At 45.8% G+C, this 22,954-nt stretch overlaps 1 protein-coding gene across 8 annotated transcripts in view; it reads right to left on the bottom strand.

Annotated features, from left to right (window-relative positions):
- Window positions 1–577: 577 nt before the first annotated feature.
- MKNK1 (MAPK interacting serine/threonine kinase 1) overlaps window positions 578–22,954 on the bottom strand; it is a 49,327-nt gene continuing 26,950 nt past the window's right edge. For 7 of the 8 annotated variants that reach the window (XM_066269281.1, XM_066269287.1, XM_066269283.1 and 4 more), the window contains 10 exons: window positions 21,765–21,862; window positions 19,971–20,050; window positions 17,974–18,047; window positions 15,629–15,733; window positions 12,614–12,669; window positions 7,960–8,055; window positions 5,841–6,035; window positions 4,332–4,496; window positions 3,169–3,212; window positions 578–1,876 (listed from right to left, as the gene is read on the bottom strand). In XM_066269281.1, the coding sequence (XP_066125378.1) occupies window positions 1,627–1,876; window positions 3,169–3,212; window positions 4,332–4,496; window positions 5,841–6,035; window positions 7,960–8,055; window positions 12,614–12,669; window positions 15,629–15,733; window positions 17,974–18,047; window positions 19,971–20,050; window positions 21,765–21,862 (1,163 nt within the window). In that variant the 3' untranslated portion in view covers window positions 578–1,626. The remainder of the gene's footprint in view (window positions 1,877–3,168; window positions 3,213–4,331; window positions 4,497–5,840; window positions 6,036–7,959; window positions 8,056–12,613; window positions 12,670–15,628; window positions 15,734–17,973; window positions 18,048–19,970; window positions 20,051–21,764; window positions 21,863–22,954) is intronic. The other variant, XM_066269289.1, reaches the window with a different exon arrangement.

Here is a 22,954-nt window from a genome sequence, read left to right as displayed (position 1 = left end):
CCGTACCCGTTCCCAGCCTGGATCTGAGGATTACACGGGACAAACGCGCATGAAAGCCCCTCCATGATCACCACGCAGGCTGTGGTGTGAGGCACCACGTTCCTCTGAGGCCAACTCTAGCAGGACAAGTGCAGTCCCTGGCGCACAATGGACCTCACGAAGGGCTCAGAGCTGCTTAGGCAGGGGAGCTTTGTTCCCACTGTGTGGGTGGGCTGTGTACAGGGCACATCTGTTAAAGCCTGTCTTGAAGCCACTTTTGTGATGGTTGTTGACACCGCCTCTTTTACTTGATGGGGAGATCGTAAGAGGCAAAGGCTGTTTCTTACTCATTTCTGGGGCTTGGCACAGACCAGGAGCTTGACAAATGTTTGATGAATTTCATTTCCTTACCTAGAAAAGAAAAGCAATCCTATCTCCACCTTGTTTTGCGAATCCAATGAGGTGCTGTATCTAGAGGTCCCGACGGGGGCGCCTTCTCCCCAACGGGCAGGGCTCAGCTCCTCAGAAGGCCCATTTCTTCAGGTGTGCAAGTGAAAAAAGGACTGCCAGGAAGGCCACATCTACAATTTAAGTTTTATTAAAACAAGCATCTTGTATAAACATCTGAGATATGCTAATTTTCTGTAGGTAACTCAGCAGCTCAGCTTATCTGATGCTAGGTTTTCGCCTTCATGCTCCGGCAGGCACAGACCGCTCAGACCAGGGCAGCTGGACTGCCTTGCATCCCGGCTCTACTCTACTTCATGGACCCAGAACTCCTTAACTGCCCCAGGCCTGTGCTGCCTTCCACACTAAGCCTGAGCGATGCAGCAGCAGACTGGGCCTCATACTGGGAATAGTTTAAAACCAGATAAAATAATAGGATTAAGGTGATTAACACCTTTCAAATGCATGCGTTAAGAAAAAGAGCGAGCTTTGCCTGCTCTGACAAGTCCATGGGCTTGCAGTGGGCGTTTAAACTCCCATCTTTGCTGGAAGAGCATGGTCAAGAATAAAAACAAACATTTTTAAAAACAAAGTAACACTGACTTTAGTAGCAATCCCAAACGAGGAGGAGGATGATAAATGAGGGACACACTTCGGTCACGGCAAAGAAAGATTATGTGCTTCTCTGTGCTGCAGACTGGAAGACTGGGCTGGCTTCCGGAATGCAGTCTCTCTGCCCTTCCCTGAATTGAGGGGATGGCTTTACTCAGCCCAGGGGGAGGACATCCAGAGGACAGAGGAAGGTGGAAGGACCGACTGAGGGGGTGACAGGGAAGAGCCTCTGTCAGCTGCCGCTTCTCAAGGCTGGCTCCCTGAAGGCTGCCGCCCCAGCGCCTGCCGCCCATTCACCATTCACGAGAGCAGGCTGGATCCAGGATCTGCAGGCGGTGAGCAGGTGGGCAGGAGCCCAGCAGAGATGTCCCAGCCTCAGGCGATTATGCAAAGTGACAAGTGATTGCTTTCCTTTTCAAAGACAACCCCTTTGGAAAAAAGCTTTTTCCTTGAGGTCTCGAGGGAAATGGGGGGTTGGGTGGGAACCTCAGGGCCACAGTGGATGAGGAAGCCTGATCGCTGCCTCACAGGTTCCCAACGGCCAACACCTAGACAGACCTAGGGCCTGAAAGGTGTGACCAGAGTCTGTCAGAGAGCCGCGGGTGTTGGGCACAGTCCCTCGAGTTCCTCGTCTCCATCTCCACTGCGGCCTGCCTGGGCCAGGGCCCTCCGACGAGCCAGGCGTGACTTGGAGGGAGGGGAAAGCCTCACAGAGCAGAAACCCTGGGCCAGTGCCTGTGACTCCTCTGCCAGTTCATTCTCCTCGTGCTGAGACAGCTGGCGGTTAAGGGCAATGGCCTCCGCCGCGAAGAGCGTCAGGTCCGTTGTGCTGCTATTTCTGCAGGGACAGAAGGAAAAGCAGAGAAGAGAGGTTGGCAGGACTCAGCGGCCTCAGCCAGGCCAGCTCCTTGACACCCCCACCAACTGCTACAGCTCCTACTCCCACCGGGTTTTTCTGAGCTGGCTGTTCTCTCCAAAGTCGTTCTTGCGTGGGTTTGGAATCTGACTTAACTGAGGTCGCAATGGCTTTGAACCTCAATGACTGTTCCTGGACTATAGAGGAACAAATACTTCTTTCACTCGGAGTACCCTCCTCTCAGCCCCACGGCTCTGCACAGAGCTCTATCAGAGGAAGGAGCCTCAGCCCGTGAAACCCACCCACGTATATCCCTCTCCCTGGTCAAGGCAGGGAGCTCCAAGAGCAGGGGCTGTGCCTTTGTGTCGGGGTCCCAGAAGCCAGCTCGAGGCAGGCACAGAACAGGCCCTTTGAGTCTGCTGAATAAATCTGCTAAGGTGGATCTGAGGTTTGGAGCTGCAAGGCATCTGGATGCAGCTCTAGAGAATCAGGTAGGAACCCAAGCTGGGCAGTAGCATTCTCTCTCAAATGAATGGAGATTAGAAAGGTGTAAGACTTCCCTGTGTAACGTAGGAACTGTCCATGAGGTTGGTTCCTGGAGGGGTTCCCACAATGCTTCAGCCCTGGCCTCGCGGGAATAGGGCAGTGTCACTAAGTGTTAAAAGGCACTAAAGTCAAACAGATCCGGGTTCACAGTCCAACTCCCACGACAACTGTGTGGCCCTGAGCAAGTTAATCATGAAGATTATGAGTATAATCTACATAAAACCCTTTGAACAGTATCTGGCATGTGGTATTTTCTATACCGTGGCCATTATTATTATTGTTTGTCTAGTAGTATATATATCAGAACTGATCCCACTGTCTAACGTGTCCCTGATTCCTGCTACTTTCCCAAAGCACGCAACAGAAGGAAACCTTGGGGTAATAACTCATAGATAAGGTCTGTTTGGGGGCTGCAAATGGTGATTTCCAGTTAGGATTCACGTGTTTATGCAAAAACAGTTTTCTCCTGTACACAGCACAGGAAGGGGCCTTGAAGTTGCTGGAGGCCTGGGAAGCCATCCTGGTGGAAGAAGAGAGGGAGACATTTACTGCAGGAGGTAGAGAGGAAGAGAAACAGGGCGAAGGCAGGCCAGCAGCCACTTCAGGAGGAAGATACCTGAGCCTAGAGATGGGTTCCCTATCCCCCACCTCCATCCCAATGTGGCTGAGAGCTTGAGAGAAGTCAAAGCCAAAGAAGGAAGGCTGCTGCGTATGGTGGAAGCATTTACCTCTGGAGGACTTGCGGCGTGGGGAGTCCCCTTTCTGGAGCTTGCTAGAATGGGAAGGACAGATGTGTGGGTAAGCGCTGCTCCTCCTTCAGGAGCTGCCCCACCCACGCTCTGGCCCAGCACAAGGACTTGGCCAGGCTTGTCTACAGGGTCAGATCTTCCAAGGAGAGAGCAAGCAAGGAACAGCCCTCAACCCAGCTGCCTCTCCATGGAGAGCCCTCTCCTTGTCTGGCAAAGTCTTAATCATCCTCTAAGACCCAGCTTTAGGGTCCCTTCCCCTGTGTGGCATTCCCCCTTCCCTGCCACCTCCCAACCCCTGCCTGTTCTGAGCAGAGGTGGGTCATTGTTCGTTGGTGCCCCAAGCATCTGCCACATTATCCTGTCATTCATTCCCTTGCTCCCTCTCTTCTCTAGAACGTGGATGCAGGGACTGGGTCTAACTCATCCCACTCTGACCAGCAACTGACATAGAGGCACTCAGTAAAGACAGCAACTCTTGAGTGGCACTTGGATTGGGTCCCCAACTGCAACATGGGACTGTTGGGGCTACTGAGGCTGGCTAGGGCCAGGCACACCAAGGAGACAGTGATTCACAAGAGGTCTGGCAGACCTCCTGATGGGGTAGAAGTCAGGTCCCATGACTAACTAAGGAGGATGGTTAAAAGTGTTTTCTAGTGAGGACTTGGATCCTTAGTCTGGTGAAGCCAGACCCTTTTAGGCAAGCCAGACCCAGACCACAGAACCACACACGTATGTACCCCTAATGGAGCCACACAGCAGGCAGGACAGCAAGGCCTCACTTCTGGGTACTCTCAGCTAGTGATCTTTTTGTACATGGGGACAGACTAGAGGCCCCCGTGACAACACCAGGCTGCTTCCTGGGCTCCGTGCCTCTGCCAATAGTGGGACGCATGTGCCGAGTCCCCGAGGCCTGTTTGTTCCTGAGAAGCATGGGTCAGCTAGGGCCTTAGTCTGTGACCAAGGCTAGAGCTAAGTCTATGACCAGAATGGGACTCAGTCTGGGGCTGGCTTAGGAGTCAGTTCACGCTATGTGTATAGGAACTAAAACTGCTGCACAATCTGCCCCCAGCTGAGCTCAGCCACCCAGGTATGAGAGATTCCTCAGGGCCATGCTGCAGGCCACGCCTCCCACGGTCACTCACCCCCTGCACCCACGGGTGCTGCAGAACTTGGGCAGCGCTCAGCCTCTGCTTTGCATCTCGAACCAGGAGCTTAGAGATGAGGTCTTTGGCCTCACTGGAGATGTGTGCCCAGTCCTTGTCAGGAAACTCGTACTTGCCTTCCTGGATGCTCTCAAACAGCTTGCTCTAGGTAAAGAAGATTCCTCTTGAGATGGCACTGGCCCAGGATGGGCAGGATGTGCCTGTCATTGATCTGGACACTCTCATTCCATACTCTCGCCCTAAATCCACAAATGACACAGAATGCCCTTGGCAGGCAGGATGGCTGTGGTATCTGGCAGGCTGGGTGGTAATGTGTGGGAAATATCAACAACAGAGCAAAGCCTGGATCCCTACAGGGAACTCAGGAATGGGCTCCTGGTAACCTCTCAGGTCTCATCTCCCACCACTATTAGCCTTATACAGGGGCTCCTTGGGTTCCTATGACAGTGACGTAACCCAAATTTTGATGTAAATCAAAACACGCCTTGGCCCTGACCGGTTGGCTCAGTGGTAGAGTGTTGGCCTGGCGTGCAGGAGTCCTGGGTTCGATTCCTGGCCAGGGCACACAGGAGAAGTGCCCACCTGCTTCTCCACCCCTCCCCCTCTCCTTCTTCTCTGTCTCTCTCTTCCTCTCCCGCAGCCAAGGCTCCATTGGAGCAAAGTTGGCCCGGGCACTGAGGATGGCTCCGTGGCCTCTGCCTCAGGCGCTAGAGTGGCTCTGATCGCAACAGAGCGACGCCCCAGATGGGCAGAGCATCGCCCCCTGGTGGGCGTGCCGGGTGGATCCCGGTCGGGCACATGCGGGAGTCTGTCTGCCTCCCCGTTTCCAGCTTCAGAAAAATACAAAAAAAAACCCCAACAAAAAACCACACCCTAACCTAAGTTACTTACCTATCCTAAAGTTATAAAATCATAATCTAGAACGTAAAAACACAACCAAGCCACAGAAATAGGAAAAGGACATAAATATACTGTACTATAGTAACAGAAAAAAATGACAAAAAATTAGTGTAAAAAAATGTACAATGCTAATGGCATAAGTCAAAACACTCCCATCTCAATTTTTAAAAGTTTTTTATGGCAGTAGGCGTTGTAAACTCAAAACGCTATATGTCGATACTGTTGTAACCTGAGGACTAACCCCCTGTACTCCCACTCTTCTTCCCTCTGCACACTCAGCTGTTGACAAGCTCTGTGTCTGTGCTTGTGCAGTTCTCCTACTTGGTCCTCTTCCTCTGAAGCTAGACTCATCTCTTCAGACTCAGTTCTGGGTATGATCTTCTCTAACACCCTCCCCTGAACTGCTGGCTGGGCTAAGTGCCCAGTTATCTCCATTTCACCTTGTGGCTGCCCTTGGACACAAGAGGAAGGGGCACTATGTACTCCTTTCTAGGTCAGGAACAAGTCCCAAACCCAGTCCTGTGTGGCATCCCACAACCACGCTGCTCTCCAGCCAGCCTCTGCAATGGGTTCTGGGATTGTGCTCACCTGGCATACTCTGCAGACCTCTCCCCGGTCCCAGCCACAGTCAGCCCCACAGTGACCTACAAAGGGGGGGTAGCCACTCAGCATGATGTAGAGGACAACACCCAGGCTCCACAGGTCACAGCGCTTGTCGTAAAATGTGGCCTCATCCGTGAAGACCTCCACCACCTCCGGGGCCATGTATTCTGCTGAGCCGCACTGTGAGGGCCAGGGTCGGGGAGGGCGAAGTGGCAGAGAAGAGTAAGACTTAGTCACAGGGAGAGGGGATGGCAAAGAGCAGAATGTAATGGGACTTAAGCAAAAGCACAGACTTGTAGAGCAAGAAGCCATAAAACCAGCCAGCCAGAGAGCTCGCCTGATGCCACCAGGGAACTTAGAAAAGCTGGGCCAAATGAGCATTTGGAAACGGAGTCCTGTCATTCCCTGTGGTCCACCTGACTAGTTCCAGGTCACCTCCTTATCTTCTCAGGTCCTGCTCCAGTAGGCAGAGACCCTGGTCAAGAAGCTCCAGGAACCTCTCCCTGCCTCAGCTCTCTGCACATAGCCACTTAACGTACAGGTACTGCTGTGCAGCAGGAGCACGGCTGTGGGAGGGACATCTGTGGAGAGCAATTCTTTCTTTTTTTTTAAAGCATATTAACCACTCATTTATTACACTGGCAGAGAAAATGTTATGTTTGATTTTCTAAAATAAACACCTTTTCAAAAGAAACATATAGCTAGTTGTAAAACATGCTTTTATATCAAATGAACTATTAAAAAGTATATTTTCTTCTCATAATCTTAGATAAAAATAAGAACAATCTACGATTAATGACTCTTGACTCATAAATGTTTGAACCAGAGACAAATTATACCTACTAGACTTTAATAACTATGATTATCATAATGAACTCTCAGTTCACAAGAACTAATAAATGTGTTTTTTTAATTGAATTTTATTGAGGTGACACTGGTTAACATAGTTATACAGGTTTCCGGTGCCCAATTCTACAACACATCTCTGTGCACGGTATTGTGTGTTCCCCCTGCAAGTCAAGTTTGTGTCCATCACCATCTAGCCCCCGCTGCCCTCCTCTCCCACCCGCCCCTTCTTGCAATCACCACACTGTTATCCCATCTATAGATGGAAGACCAGGCACCAGAACCGGACAGGGGTCTGCTGAACCACATCAGTGGCAAACCTAGGCCCCAGGATTCTTTCCTCCCATCCTTCAGAGAAAACGGTGATAAAAGTAAAGAATTCTTTTTGTTCCCCTCTTCATTACTTCAGGTTCACCAAGAGACACACACCCCCACCTCCAACACACACAACTAATTTGATGCAAAGATGGTAAGTGGAGAAAGGACATTTTCTTTGTTATTGGCAATTAGAGTTAATGACTTTGAAAACAAGGTAGCTCAGTGTCATAAAAGCTAATATACAAACATTTCTAATAATGTTGCTTAGAATAAGACATGGGCATAATCAAATGCATGTATTAAAAAGAGGTTATGAGCAAAATTCACTTATAAGCAAGCAAATCTCAAAAGAGATCATTATTATATTATAGTATACCAAGTATGTAGAGACGTCTTAGGAAGAATAGCTCCCAGCAGCACCATCTGGGCATGAAGTGTGAAGTGAGAGAAGCAACAGGACAACTTAGCCAAGTAAGCTTATGTGCAGAGAGCCTGAGAGCTCAGTTCTCGTCCCAGAGAGACTGCACTCACCATCTTCCCACACAGGGCAACGTGCCACAACTTCGGCAGTGGGAAGAGGACTCTCAGAGCTATCACACGCTCATATGCCAAAGGGCTGGCCCGGGAACGGTGTCTGTCTTCACCTGGGGCAGGACCCAGGGCTCAGCCTGTTCTTATATATATAATGTGTCTCATCATTGGCAGAGGACCCAACCCAAGCTAAAAGATCTAATGTTAGTTTCATTATCAACTGAGCACTGGGGCAGGGAGGTCGTTATCAGTATAAAGCAGTGAGCCAAATGACAGCTCAGGCGGCAGGAAGAGATATAGATAACGCTCGTTTTTCCCTCCGTTCTGGACCCCAGAGCTTTGGGTCACGGGCACGCCAAATGCATAGAGGCTCAGAAGGAGGTGGCACAGGGTGCCCAGCCATACATACTGGAGTGGTCAGCTCTGGTGTAGTGATGGGGGTATAGGAGTTGTTCAGTTTCACTCCACTGCCCAAGTCAAAGTCACAGATTTTCACTGGAGACACCTGAAAAGGAAAGCAGACGGCAAAATTACAAGTATAAGAAACCAAAGGGCACGAGGAGACCAAGGTGACCATGTGGGTGCATAGTTATGTGGCTGCCACACTGAGACCCGGCTTTACCCATCAGGCCTTGTTTACTCTTCTTGAGTTAATTAGAAATCTGAGGATTTATAAGGTGTCCCCTTCCCCATGTTCTTTCCATATTTCCCGACAAGAGAAAAATGTGTGTACTACATGGTTCAGATACTGTGAAGTTAGTATAAAACAAGTAGCAAACCTGTGGAACTCTTGCTGACAAAGGTGTAGGGTGCAACACTGAAGTTAGAGAAGTTAGTATGTATTCCTTAGACAGTCCTTGCAGACCATTTGGTGGAGGACAAAGGAGTTATGTGTAAAACCCCTGACCACCTCAGATGGCTTAGAGTGACCAACTTGTCTTTGCTTGCTGGGGACTTTGTCGGTTTAAGCACTGTACGTCCTGCATTTCAGGAAACTCCTCAGGCCAGAGTAAACTGGGATAGCTGGTCACTCCGGTGGCATCAACATAGCAGCCAAACCCACCAGAACTGGATGTTACTTCTGAGACCACAGACAGCATGAGTTACCTCTGGAGCAATCAGCAGGGCAGTTTGTGAGCACGCATGAGAATGGCCTGCCTGGCGAAAGCAGCAGTGGTGAGTCAGAAATGCTCAGACCTGCTGCGGGAGCCTGGCTGGGCAAGTCTCAGCTGCTCCTTCTTTCCTCCCTCTTTGCCTCTTTTATTTCTCTTACATTCTTTCTTCTTTTCTTTTTCCACTTAGCCTCTCTTCTTCATTGTGATTATATCCGCATATAAGTTACACTTAAAAATGGTTTAATGGCCTGACTAGGCGGTGGTGCAGTGGATAGAGCGTCGGACTGGGATGCGGAAGACCCAGTTCGAGACCCCGAGGTAGCCAGCTTGAGCGCGGGCTCATCTGGTTTGAGCAAAGCTCACCAGCTTGAACCCAAGGTCGCTGGCTTGAGCAAGGGGTCACTTGGTCCGTTGTAGCCGCCGCCTCCCCCCCCCCCCCGTCAAGACACATATGAGAAATCAATCAATGAACTAAGGTGTCCCAACAAAGAATTGATGCTTCTCATCTCTCTCCCTTCCTGTCTGTCCCTATCTGTCCCTCTGTCTGACTCTGTCACATACCCAAAAAAATGGTTTAATGGCATATTTTTGTTATTTATATATAAATTAAGTGTACAACTCAGTGGTATATATAAATTAAGTGTACAACTCTGTTTGCAAAACTTTTCCATGATCCCAAACAGGAACTTACCCATTAAGCAGTAAGTCCATTTGCCCCACTCTCCAGACCCAGTAACATCTAATCTACTTTCCATCTCTATGACTTTATCCCAGATATTGCATATAAGTGGAATCATATAACCTTTGTTCTTTTATATCTGGGTCATTTCACTTATCATAATGTTTTCAAGGCTCACTCATGTTGTAGCCATGTATGAGAACTTCATTCTGTTTTATGGTTGAATAATATTCCATTGTATGTATATACCCACATTCTATTGATGGACACTTGGGTTTCTTCCAGCTTTTGGCTATTGTGAATAATGCTGCAATGAACACTGGTGTTCAAGTTTCTGTCTTCAGTTCTTTTGGGTATACACACAGGTGCAGAACTGCTGAGTGCTATGGTAACCCTATGTTTAGCTTTTTGAGGAACTAACAAACTGTTTTTGACAGTGGCTGCACCATTTACATTCTCATCAGCAATACACAAGGGTTCCAATTTCTCCATATCCTCATCAACACTTGTTACTTTCCATTTCTTTTATTATAACTATCCTAGTAGGTGAGAGGTGGTATCTCATTGCATTTCCCTAATGACTGACGATGTTGAGTATTTTTTTATGTGCTCATTGGCTATTTGTATATCTTCTTTGGAGAAACGTCTATTCCAGACTTTTGCCTGTTTTTTAACTGGACTGTTGTTTTTTTTAAAAATTTATTTATTCATTTTAGAGGAAACAGAGAGAGAGAGAGAAGGGGGGAGGAGCAGGGAGTGTCAACTCTCACACGTGCCTTGACCAGGCAAGTCCAGGGTTTTGAACTGGCGACCTCAGCATTCCAGGTCGATGCTTGATCCACTGTGCCATCACAGGTCAGGCCAGATTGTCTTTTTGATGTTAGAAGTTGTGTTTTTTTTTTAAGATTCTACTTATTCCTTTTAGGAAGGGAGGAGAAGAGAGAGGAAGAAGAGAGAGAAAGGGGGGAGGAGGAGGAAGTATCAACTACCATATGTGCCTTGACCAGGCAAGCCCAGGGTTTTGAACCAGTGACCTCAGCGTTCCAGGTCGACACTTTATCCTCTGTGCCACCACAGGTCAGGCTAAAAGTTCTTTATATATTTTGGATATTAAACTCATCAGATACATGATTTGCAATTTTTTTTCTCATACTATGGGTTATCCTTTTATTTTCTTTTTAAAATTTTTATTTATTATTATTTTTGTTTGTTTTTGTATTTTTCCAAAGTGAGAAGCAGGGGTGGGAGGAGGCAGAAACACTCCCGCATGTGCCCGACCAGGATCCACCCGGCATGCCCACCAGGGGGTGATGCTCTGCCCCTCTGGGGCATTGCTCTACTACAATTGGAGCCATTCTAGCACCTGAGGCCAAGGCAGTCGAGCCATCCTTAGCGCCCAGGCCACCTTTGCTCCAATGGAGCCTTAGCTGCGGGAGGGGAAGAAAGAGATAAAGAGAAAGGAGAGAGGAAAGATGGAGAAGCAGATGGTGCTTCTCCTGTGTGCCCTGGCCAGGAATCAAACCTGGGACTTCCACACGCGGGGCCAACACTCTACCACTGAGCCAATCAGCCAGGCCTCTTTCTTTTTAAAAATTTTTTATTGAATCTATTGGGTCAACATTGCTTAATCAAATTATATAGGTTTCAAGTGTAAAATTCTATAATACGTCATCTGTATATTGTATTGTGTGTTTACCATGCAAAGTCAAATCCTTCCAACACCATTTATCCCCCACTTTATTCTATTTTTTTTTTTTTTTTTTTTAGAGGCAGAGATAGACAGGGACAGACAGACAGGAACAGAGAGAGATGAGAAGCATCAATCATCAGTTTCTCGTTGCGCCTTGCGACTTCTTAGTTGTTCATTGATTGCTTTCTCACACGTGCCTTGACCACGGGCCTTCAGCAGACCGAGTAACCCCCTGCTGGAGCCAGCGACCTTGGGTCCAAGCTGGCGAGCTCTTTGCTCAAGCCAGATGAGCCCGCGCGCGACCTCTGGGGTCTCGAACCTGGGTACTTCCGCATCCCAGTCCGACGCTCTATCCACTGCGCCACCGCCTGGTCAGGCTATTCTATTTTTTTTGATAATGTCTTTTGACTCTCAGTCTTCCTTAATTTTATTTTTCAGCCATAGCAAAGGGGCAACAAATTGGTGCCATGAAGATCAAATGAAACAAAGGGCATGAAAGCACATTGTAAACAGGTAATTTAACAGGAGTTCAGAGTGCCCAGGGAATTCTGGGTCAGGCTGCCTGAGTTCTAATCTATATTTTACTGTTTAGCAGCTGAATGACTTTGGGCAAGTTTCTGAATCCAAGTTTCGGTTTCCTCATTCAGAAAATGAAGATAATGATAATATCTACTTCATGAGATTTTATAAATACTAAACAAAGTGCTGGCACATGGTAAGCACTCAAAAAATGTTAACTATAATTACCATTAATAATCATTATGATAATAATGTGGATTATATAGTTTAATGCTAGAGCCACTGATAGGAAGGCACAAGATCTTACTGGAGCTAATACATTACTATTCCCTACAAGAGTTTTAAGTACCAAGTTGACTCATATATTCACTCATAGCTATTCCTTATTTATGAACCATCCCTTAATTTAGACAAAGACAACTGTGTTCATGCACACACACACAAACTATTAATGTAGGCCATCAAAACACCAGGGCCTAATCCCTCCTAACAAACACAGAATTTGTCAAATTCATACATGCTTATGTAAATGCAAACACTTTCATTTACTAGATTGAGTTAAGGGAAAGTTTTAAAAAGACAGCATTTGTTCAACACTAAGTATAAATGTTTTCTTTTAATGGGCAACATAAATAGAAACAGAAACCCTTTTTAAGAACCTGCTTCCTAATGATGACTTCTAGTGGCATATATACCATAAACATCATTTACAGGTGAAGATTTGCTTCATATAAGATTGAGTTGTTGTTTATGACTCCCAGCAACTACCCTAAAGGAAGGTGCATTGGACTAGAAAACATTCATTTTGTGTGGGTCTCATATATTTTCTAAACTCTCAGGCTTACACCGATCGCACTGCTGAAAACAGCAAAGAAGGATTAATCCTACTTGAAATATAGAAACACCACTACACACTGGATATAACATACTCACGTGTCCATAATAGTCAGTTTAAGTTGGTCCCAGAGGCCAACGGAACTACTAACAAGCTACATCGAAAGCAAGGTGGCTTCCCACATCAGGGTAAAAACTGTAACATCCTAAATGGGGCCCTAAGTACCTTTTCTGAAGATTCACACAATATATTTTCTGGCTTTAGATCACGGTGTGCAATGCCTGAAATGACAAAGAGCAAGGAGATGGTTAACATATGCACATAATTATCAAACACTCCACACACAATTAATTTTTTCCAAATGCTGTTGTTCGCAGATTAATTCCCAATTATGGTACATTAAAAAGTCAACGAGCTGCAGGAGGCAGAAGTAACCAGAGACAAACCAAAAGCACAGTTGAAGCTGCAAGTTCTTTTGAAGGAGAAGCTTTAGAAGTCTGGCAGGGATGAGAAGGGCTAAATGAATCCCAGCCAGCCTACTTCTCAGCACTGCAGGGACAACCAAGAATAAGAAGCCTAATAGGAAGCAGAGCAGAAGGCTCTGCAAATGGCCATGCTTGGAACAGCAATGCAGAAATAATGAGTGCCTTGTTTAAGAGCATCTCAAGGGGCTGAGACTGCTCTACCTCATTTCTTCTTGTGTGGCCGATTAAAAAAAAAAGATTCCTTCAATGAGACTTCCTTAATTCAGAGGATCAAGTGTTAGTGAACAAATTCCCCAAAGCTTGTCCAATTCCCTTCTCTCCTGCTCTGCATATCCAAGACAGTCCTACCAGAAGCACAGCAGCGACTGCTTTGGTCGATGGGTCCTGTTCTTCAGATAAGCCCCTGTCTCCCTGCATTTTGGCCAGCCCTGAAGGAGAATGCAGATAGCAGGTGACCACATGAGGGGTTAAAAGCTGCTGACCTGGCCAAGAGGACACCCGTGGGAAAACCACCTTCTAATCAAGACAGAAACAAAGAACCAACTCAGAGGGCCATGGAGTTTTAGTGGTGGATCTGGATACTCCCATTCCTCTTTCCTCCTGCAGAATGTATGAGGCAGAGACAGAGGGGCCACCAGGCTGAGCAAAAGCTGAGTAGCTACTTCTTGGAAGTACTGGAAAGCAGCAGAGGATTCTTGGGTAAGCGGGAAAAGCAGAGTCTGCTTTACTGAAACTCCCTGGATGATCAGTATCTCAGGCAGCCCTCCAACTCCCTCGTAGGTGACAGAGGCCCAGCCCACTGGAGACCCTTCACTGGAGGAAAAACCTGAGCTCCAGCAGGCTCAGTGACTTCATCAGTCACCTAATTGAATGAGAACCCAGAGCAACTCAGTCCAGGCTGCACAAATTGAGTCAGGCTACAGCTCGCCGCACTAAAAGTGAAAGATATTTTCCATTACAGCAAGTGCTCCCACAGAAGGATCATGAGCCACTCATGGAGCCTTGCTCTCCAAATAGGTGCTGATGGCCCAGTCGTCCCCCAGCCCGAGCACTGAGAGCCATGTGTAATAATAGGCCTGCCTCTGTGAGCACACCAGCCATCGAGCTGCTCCGGTTCATTTCCCAGAGGTTAAGCAGCAGTGTGTCCAGTATTTAAAAGTATGGAACTTGTTTCCAGGCTGGCCCATTCTTGCCCAATTCATCTTCCCAGTGTGAAGTTATTTAGAAAACAGCTAAGTTCAGCTGGAAATCGTTTTTCATCCCCTCCAACTTCTAGGCACATGGGCAGCTGGCCAGCTAGATGTTAACAAGCACTTCAGAACTCCTCAGACACCACCAGCCTCTGTTCCCTTTAGTGCATTCTTGTAATAAATAAATAAATAAATAAAAAATAAAACCGCCTTTACCCTCCTCTAAGGTATGGATCTTGTAAAAAGCGTGACCCACTTTTGCAATCTACAGAGGCAGCTTGGGGAGCAGTTGTAAATCTTTGTCAGGCAGGTGTTACCTACATGCATCCCAGCTCTCAGAAACAGAAGCACTGCTATTCATCATGCTATGGAAAGTACAGACACCCCCTTCTAGGAATTTTCATCCCATGTACCAGTCAGGCCCCCAACATGGGCACTGTCAGTTTGCAGATCTCTCTCCAGCCACTGGAGGAAACGAGGTAGAATCAGTGAACCTGAACCTCCCGCATCCAGGCCACACCAGTCTGCACTGTGTTGCTGGCACAAGGTGGGGTGCCTGAACAGGATGCCTACAAGTGGTCCTGCGCATTCACAACCAGGGGGGCTGGCCTATATCCACAAGTGAAGGGAGCAGAGCTAGGTCACAAATTATTCGCTCTACCCCACACCCAGCAGAATGCTTTAAGGGAATTAATATTAAGAATAAGAATGCTTTCTGCCAGGTGGGGATAAGGATGGAGAAAATAACACTATGGTACACATATACAATACACATACAGACCACACACAATTATGTAAGCCAGTAGGTACAGAGGAAAGGCTTAGAATAGTGCATAGCACATAACAACAGCTATCTAAGTGTTAATCGCTGTTGGTGATATGTCTCTCTTAATTCTCACTATACTCGGTGGGGTAGGCATTATTACTAAGGGAGCACATAACCAGTAAAAAGGTAAAAACAGATTCATTTTTTCCATGGGACTGTTGTTTGGCAAATTTAAAAAATCTATATAGTAATTAAACATATTTATGGAAATGCAAAAACACCCAATTTACAAACATATTTAATTTACTACAAAAGTTCTTTAAGAATTAGTCTTAAATAAGGACTGTAAACCAAAGTGTAATTCAAACAACAGCAATCTTGCCCTTTACCACTGTAAGGTTTAAGAGGTACCTTGAACTTATCATGTTAATAGAAAAATGCATTTCCCATTTATTGTGAACAAGATATAAAACTACACATATATAATACTATCATGCCAACATAGGTCATGTATTCTGAAAGGCTAGAAAGAATAACATCCCAATATTTAGAGTAGAATGGTTATATCCACATCCACACACTCACATATACCTTAAACAACATAAAATTTGTTTTCTTCCCTGTTTCCTTCTGTAATCCTTATCATTCTCAACAGCTCCATATCTACCCACCATTCACTTCAGAAATATGAGAGCCACCCTGGTTTCCCTTCTCAACCTCATGGGCAGGCCTGCCTTTCTCCCTTGGTCCCCAGAGGCTGGTCACCCAGCCCACCCACCACGGCAGAGGCCTGGCTCACCTTTGGTGTGCAGGAAGTCAAGGGCAGCAGCAACATCCTGCACCACTTGACTGGCTTCTCGCTCATTGAAGTGCTTCCGCTTCTGGATGTGGGCCAGGATGGAGCCTGGGAAGCAGAGGGGACACAGGGTGATTGATGCCTTTTCAGGCTCTATTAAGTATAATTTCTCAGAGGCCAAGTTTCCACAAGTTTGAGGTGGGGATATTGGCTTATTCATTTCTGAATATCTAGCACCAAGTGTGGTTCCTAGCACAGAGGAGATACCAACACAACACTGTACTGAACAGAATTGAACTGCTACCTTCCACCTGTCTATGATGAGTACAGAAGGAAGTGAGAACAATATTTATATGGCCAAAAGGTATAAATGACATTTGGCTTCTGGAATCAGAACTAAAAATTGAATCCATCTCAAGTTGGGAGTCTCTCTGTAGGAACTTTTCCCCCTTTGCCTCTGATCTCAGATAAAAACGAGAGCACAGCCTACAAACAGAAATTCTACAACCTCACAGGATATGTAAAGGTCCAGAAAAAGAGAAAAAACTGCTTTCCTCCTGAACTTTCCCTATTATTATTATTATTGACAACTTGTTTGAGAAGTCTCTGGGATATATGATGGATGATCATCACCCTGGGCCTTAATCAGAAGTTCAAACACATACTCAACAGTAAGTACCTCCTTGCAATTTCTCAAAGGCTAAAAAAGTTTTGTGGGCTAACATTTATTGAGCAGTTACTATGTGCCAAGCACTGTGCAATACTTTTAAAGTAGATTATCTTAGCTTCACCACAACTGTACAAAATGTATAAAATATAGTTATCCCCATTTTATAGATGGGGCACCTGAAGCCAAGAGCAACTTGCTTACGATCATACACCAGTAAGTGTTGGCATCACAACCTGTGCAGATTTCCCCTTAGGGGGACCTGTGGCCTGAATGCTTGAGAATGGGGTGCCCTGAGCCAACCATACTCCCTTTACCCACTGGGTCTGGCCTCAATAGAGCTGCGTTCTGAGTGCTATAGTTACAGATGACCCCAGCTGTGTCTAGCATTTCAAATATGTAATTCACAATCCTAGTGTTGCTGGGTGGGGCAGGGCAGGCACAGGCATGAACATATGGTTTGGCTCCATGTGGTCTATGCTCACGATTGGAAGCCTGTATTTCTGGGCTGAAGGTGTCATCCTTGTGTCTTAAAAATAGTACATGTTTATTTATTATCTCTGGTTTTGGGCATGGACAGGGGATAAAAGATCTTTCACTTGCCAGATTAAACTATCAAGGGATCCCAACATGCTAGGAAACATTCCGAGAAAACCAGCTCTTGGCTAGGTCTCAGTTTTGCTTTATTGCAGTGATTTTCCTATTTCCAAATTTGTCACAAAGGAAGGTGGAGTGTAACATTTTACATACTTCTCATCTAGTCCCCACCACACCCAACTGTTTTAATAATATTAACTGCTGACAATTATTGAACCCTTAGTGCCTACCAGGCACTGTGCTAAGCATTTCATATCAATTATTTCATTTAACCATCACAGCAATCCAAGGAAGTAGGTGCTGTCATTATCCCTATTTCACAGATAAGAAAACACCCTTTGGAAAGGTTAAACGGCTTGCCTAAGGTCACTCAGCTAGTAAGTGATGGAGCTAGACTTCAACTTAGCTTTGCTGGTTTCTAAAGCACAGTCCTTAAACACCAAGCCCCTTGTGTAGCCTCCTACTCAGCTCCAGATATCCTCCCTAACCTTCACCTTGCAAATGTGTCCTAGGGCAGAGTGAGTGACGGGGAGGACAAGGGCTTCTCTGTTCTCTCTGTCAGAACAGTAACTTCAATATACATCCTGGGGATTACGTATGTAGGTGATGACAGTACTGGTAATGGTCAAGAGTGGCACCTTCGTCTTTCTATGTGAAGGATGGCATATTTTCAGGCCTCCTCTCTATCCTGGGTCTGTGTCAACAATGGGACCCTCCTCTCTCCTGGTGAGTCTTTCTGGACTTCACAATGTATATTAGAGCTTCCACCCCACAATTAATTCAGTTAAATGGTGAACATGTCAAAACACGGACTGATAAATTGATGTCTACAGGTATCTATATATGAGCCCTATTATAATGAGAAAGCATTTATAGAATGCCCACACAGGTGACATTCTAAGCTCTGCAAAATGCTAATTATCATCCTTCCCTCCGGCCTCCCTTCTCCCAAATCAAGGGCAGTTTTAAGTCCTTCATCCGTTTTATTAGCTTGACTCGTTTTAGAAGTCTCTGGGATTCATGATGGATGATCACCACCCTGGGTCTTAATCAGAAGTCCAAACACATACTCAATAGTAAGTACCTCCTTGCAATTTCTCAAAGACCAAGTAAAACCTTGTGTCATCTTCAAAGAACTCGATCAGCTCCAAAATGTTTCTTAAATAGGGAAAAACAGGAGAAAAAGGAAAAGGAGAAATGGTATTATATATTAAAGCCCATTTACAAATATACAATGAAAAATAATAGCAACGCCCTATAACAGGGCAGAAACCAACCTGAAATCAGAATGCTTATTAAAGACCCATGTTTGAAAAGTAGCCAATGGTGTTAGCAAGACTCAGGTCACCTTATCTTTCCATAATGTTTAGTCTCTGGTGTTTTCACCAAGTCGGTGCTGTCAAACCCCAACCCTAAAACCCACTAGGTAGAGTTATAAAAAAGTCCCAGTCACATTAAACTGAATAAAATCTGCAGCCGACTGGAAGCAATTGCGGCTAATAACACTGAATAGTAGGTGTGTGTCCTGGAGGCAAGCAGCAAATAATTACTTGCCCTCCCTCTTGCCCATAAATCACGGGGCAGTATTTACATTGCCTGGAGAAAATGGAAACATCTGTCAAATAGACTTGGGGCCTAACGTGGGCACCGCTAGACCCTAACTGCTAAGCGCTGCTTAATGAAACGGCCGTGTTCCCGGCCACCGTAGCACTTGTGGCCTTCCCCGGTGAGCACTCTCTGTCTGCCTGAGCATTACGGTGCTCTGCCAACAAGGTCGTCTTGTAACTCAGTAGGGAAGCCACCAGCCTGGATATTGGAGGTGTTGGGGGCTTTTTTCTTTTAAAGAATGAAATAAACCAAGTAGAGTCTCTAATGCTGAACTCAGAAGCTGCAGGCTGAAAATAAAAATCTGTCCCTCATAAAAAAATGCTGACCACTTTGGGAGATACGAGGCTTTTACTAGTGTGAAGGCGTCCAAATAAGATGGCCAAAATGGCCTAATTTGAAAGAAGATTGTAGAGGCAGTGCCTGGAGTTAAATCAACAGCAGCGCCCATCCTCCAAGCTTAATGACAAAGCCATCAATACCGGGCCACTGGCTCCCTGCTGACCCTGCCATGGAGGGAAAGAGTGGGGGAAGCTCTTAGAGGTGACCCTGATTTAAAGCCACAGCGGGAGAGCCACTCATTTGGAGCTGGTGGTGAGCAGGCTAAGAAGGGGCTATAGAGCACCTTGGCCCAGTTATCAGGCACAGAGGGTAAGACCAGGTCATAGGACCCTCAGTAGTAGCTGCACATATGTGACTGTTCTAGGAACAGAAAACAGCAGCAAATATTTTTTTTTAATTTTTTTATTTATTCATTTTAGAGAGGATAGAGAGAGAGGAGAGACAGAAGGGGGGGGGGAGGAGCTGGAAGCATCAACTCCCCTATGTGCCTTGACCAGGCAAGCCCAGGGCTTCGAACCGGCAACCTCAGCATTTCCAGGTCGACGCTTTATCCACTGTGCCACCACAGGTCAGGCGCAAATATTCTTAATAGTGCTCATCATTCTCATCTATTAACCAAAGCAGGTTCCTAAATGTTTCCAGTAGGCAACACTCAGTCAGCCTAGTTTTCACAGGTATTTAAAAGAAACAAAACCTCATTTTTTTCCTCAGGCACTAATTCAGATTGCTTAGTACTCTAATATGCCTGGCCAGCTGATATTTATAATATTTCAGCCTGAACAGGAGATAGCTTCTTTGCTGCTGTTATTTCTCCTCTCTTTTTATCTTTTTAAAAAAAATTTTCCATTGATTTGAGAGAGAGAGAGAGTCAACTCATCCACTTAGTTGTTCCATTTAGTCGTGCATTCCTTGGTTCTTCTTGTATATGCTCTTACTGGGGACCAAGATGACACTATTTACTGAGCCACCTGGCCAGGGCATCTCTTTTTTTTAAACACCAAAAGATGGAAGGAGTTATACACAGTTGAGGGGGAAAGAGTGAGAACTGGGGTCAGGAGACGGTAAGAAATAACCTCCTTTAGGCCACCAAGCATCCCCCGAGAAAAGCAGCAAGTAATCGGACACTATACTCACTTATTTCCTTGACACTGATAAAGTGTCTCCACCTCTCGAAACACCCTACTCCGACTGTGCCCTGCTTGTTTTTCGATGATCTGTGGGAAGAATAACATCTGTCAAATATACTCACCTGACCTCAAAACATCCCTCAGCAGGAGCCCTCTGGCAGAACGAAGGCCAAATCTAGCCCAAATCAGTTTCCAGCACAAGTCTGAAGTAGGCCTTGGTGACTTAGGCACTGTGGCTCTGTCAGCAAAGCAGCAGACTGGCCCGAGGGCTTCCCAGCCTGGCTGGGCCTGTTGGACTCTGGCTGAGTCCAACACCATGGACGCCTCTGAGGGCTCTACCCAGCAGCCCAGGGGAGACTGAGGCAGCCAGAGAAACAAAGAGCTACCTCTACCCAACTCTTCCTCCAAGGATATTTCTTTCTGCTTTTTGAATAAGAATTTACAAGCTTTACCGAAGGATCTCCCAGTGCTGGAGGAAGAGCAATGGGGATGAAGGAAGCTTTCAAAGAACAGGAGAGACATGAGACACAGGCAGAACTGCTAAAATCCAAGAATTCCTAAGCCAGGGTCCATCTTTGCCAAAAGATGCCAGGGAACATGGAGGAAGGACTCGGTTTTTCTCTTGTGACCCAACTTTGAAGAAATAGGTCTGTCATCCAAAAATGTATTTAGATCTTTGAAAATCAATTGACATTTGTAGTTTTTACCACACTTAAGGCATATTTTTAAAAATTACTTGTAATTTATACTGCTCTATTTCAAAAAAGGAATTGAGGTAGTGTTTTTGTTACCATAAGAAGCAATATTCCAGCAAAAAGGAACATGGCTTAGCAGAAGTGTTCTCCTTTATAAATCCACAGCTGAGAGTATAGCCAGTTGGTTAAAAAAAGAAACACTTCTTTCAGGAGTCAATATGGCTGAGCTTGCCCATGCGAGGCAGTGCTTAGACCTGGTGGCTGAGGTGGATGATTGGAAATAAGTTTGAATGCCCCCTTGGATTTAATAAGACCTTGTTTCTAGATTAGTGGTTCTAAAACTTTGGCGGGTATGAGAATGACTTGGAAACTTGGTAGAACTACCAAGACCATGATGCAGGGACCACAATGTGAGAACCACTGCTCTAGATCCAGCTCTTCTTCCACAGGAAGTCAGCAAATGAAAGCACAGAGGGATGAACTGACCCAGTTCAAGGTCACACAGGTAGAACAGCTGGGTGCACCGTCCTCATTAATATGTACAGACATCGTTGTACAGCATTTGTAACCGTAAACTGTTTCTACTGACACCAGTTCATTTTTATTTTCATCTTCATAACCAACCCATGAGACAGGAAGGGAAGGTATTATTATTTTCACTTTAGAGATGTGGTAACTGAAGCTTAAGTAGGTTCAGTGACTTTCCCAAAGTCAAATAGTAGTGTTTGTCAAAACAGATTCAGGTAGGTCATCTAATTCCAAATCTGCTCCCTGAAGCTAACTTCATTTGTCAGATTAATAAGAAGTAGCTTACTATGAGCTAGGTATTGTTTTAAGCACTTTACACATATTAACTCTTTTAATCCTCACGGTAATACTATGTAAGTTTTATTATTACATTTACTTTACAGATGAGAAAACTGATAAGTAGCTTGCCTAATGTTACATAGCAAGTAGAGAAGCCAACATTTGAATCCTGTGAGTACAGCTTTGGACCCCAGTTCTTATTGAGCCACCGTATTATTGAGCCACCATATTGGGGGCTATAAAATTATTCAGTTGAGGACAATGTGAAGTAACACCTGGCATCCAGAGGAGACACTCACTTTGACAGCATATTCTTTGCCATTCTGCAGGCTCACGGCACCTTGAACTTTGGCATAGGCTCCCTCTCCAAGCAGTTCAGAGGTCAGCTTGTACATATCTAGAGAAGAAACAGATGAAGGAATAACAACATGAGTCACCCTTTTCATGTTAAGATGCACTCAGCATCCTCGGTCTGATGACACAGGCACACAATGACTCCTCAGCACAGTGACGGCAAGACCACTAGCTTTCCCAGCTGTCTCAGGACTCAGTTTCTCAACAACTAGACCTGTTCCCCATTTTAGAGATGAAGTTCGTGAAAGGGTTTCAATTTGGCACACCTACTTACTGAGTACCTACTATGTGTCAGGCAATATATGAGACTCATAATAGGGACAGAGGAATAAAATCTAGTCCCTGCCCTTTGAGGGTCACAGTTCAATGGGGAAGGCAGACATGTACACAAGTGACCCCAGAAAAAGCAAGAGAGAGAAAAGTACTATCATAGAGAGACAAGACACAGTAACGGAGCCAGGGAAGGGAAAGATTACATCTATCTGTTCAGTGAATCTGGGGGATCCTCATAGAAGGGGTGTAATTTGAATGGACATAATGCATTCATTTACTCATTTGCTGAATACCCACACTATGTGCCCAACTCTGTGTTAGGCATTAGTGATACAAAGGGGAATAAAACACTTTTATTTTATACCAAACACAAAGGTACTCATTGGAGGTTTTTGAGAAGTTTCCAGAAGTCATCCACAGGAAACAGGAGACAAGACATAAATGCAAATGGATACCATGAGGTTTTTAGGGGCTGAGTCAGAGCGGTTCTAACAGAGTAATAGGCTTGGGTTGAAACATCATTTAGGTGACCTGCCCAAGCTCACAAAAGCACAAACTCTTTGAGCCCTTCCAAAGGAAACCACAGCTCCATCATGGCCTCTGCTGAGCTGACCTCCTCTCCCTTGGCCTCCATTCCCTCACTCTTTCCTCGTGAGGCGGACTAGCACTTGAACCCACAGACTGAGCGGAACATATTTTAACTATGAAATTAGATTTTTTATCACCCTGAGTTATAAGAAGCCCTATAATTACACAAGTCATCCTTGATTAATAAGAAATACTCTGTTCATTGAAAGAGCAAGGCCTATTGATTTGGAAACTATTCTAAAATCTTTGGGACTTTTGTCCATCCCTTCTCGCC

Source organism: Saccopteryx bilineata, chromosome 3 (genome assembly GCF_036850765.1).
Source record: "Saccopteryx bilineata isolate mSacBil1 chromosome 3, mSacBil1_pri_phased_curated, whole genome shotgun sequence".
In the NCBI taxonomy this organism is placed as follows: Eukaryota; Metazoa; Chordata; class Mammalia; order Chiroptera; family Emballonuridae; genus Saccopteryx; species Saccopteryx bilineata.
Note: the sequence above shows the minus strand (reverse complement) of the source record. Positions and strands in the feature narration are given on the sequence as shown.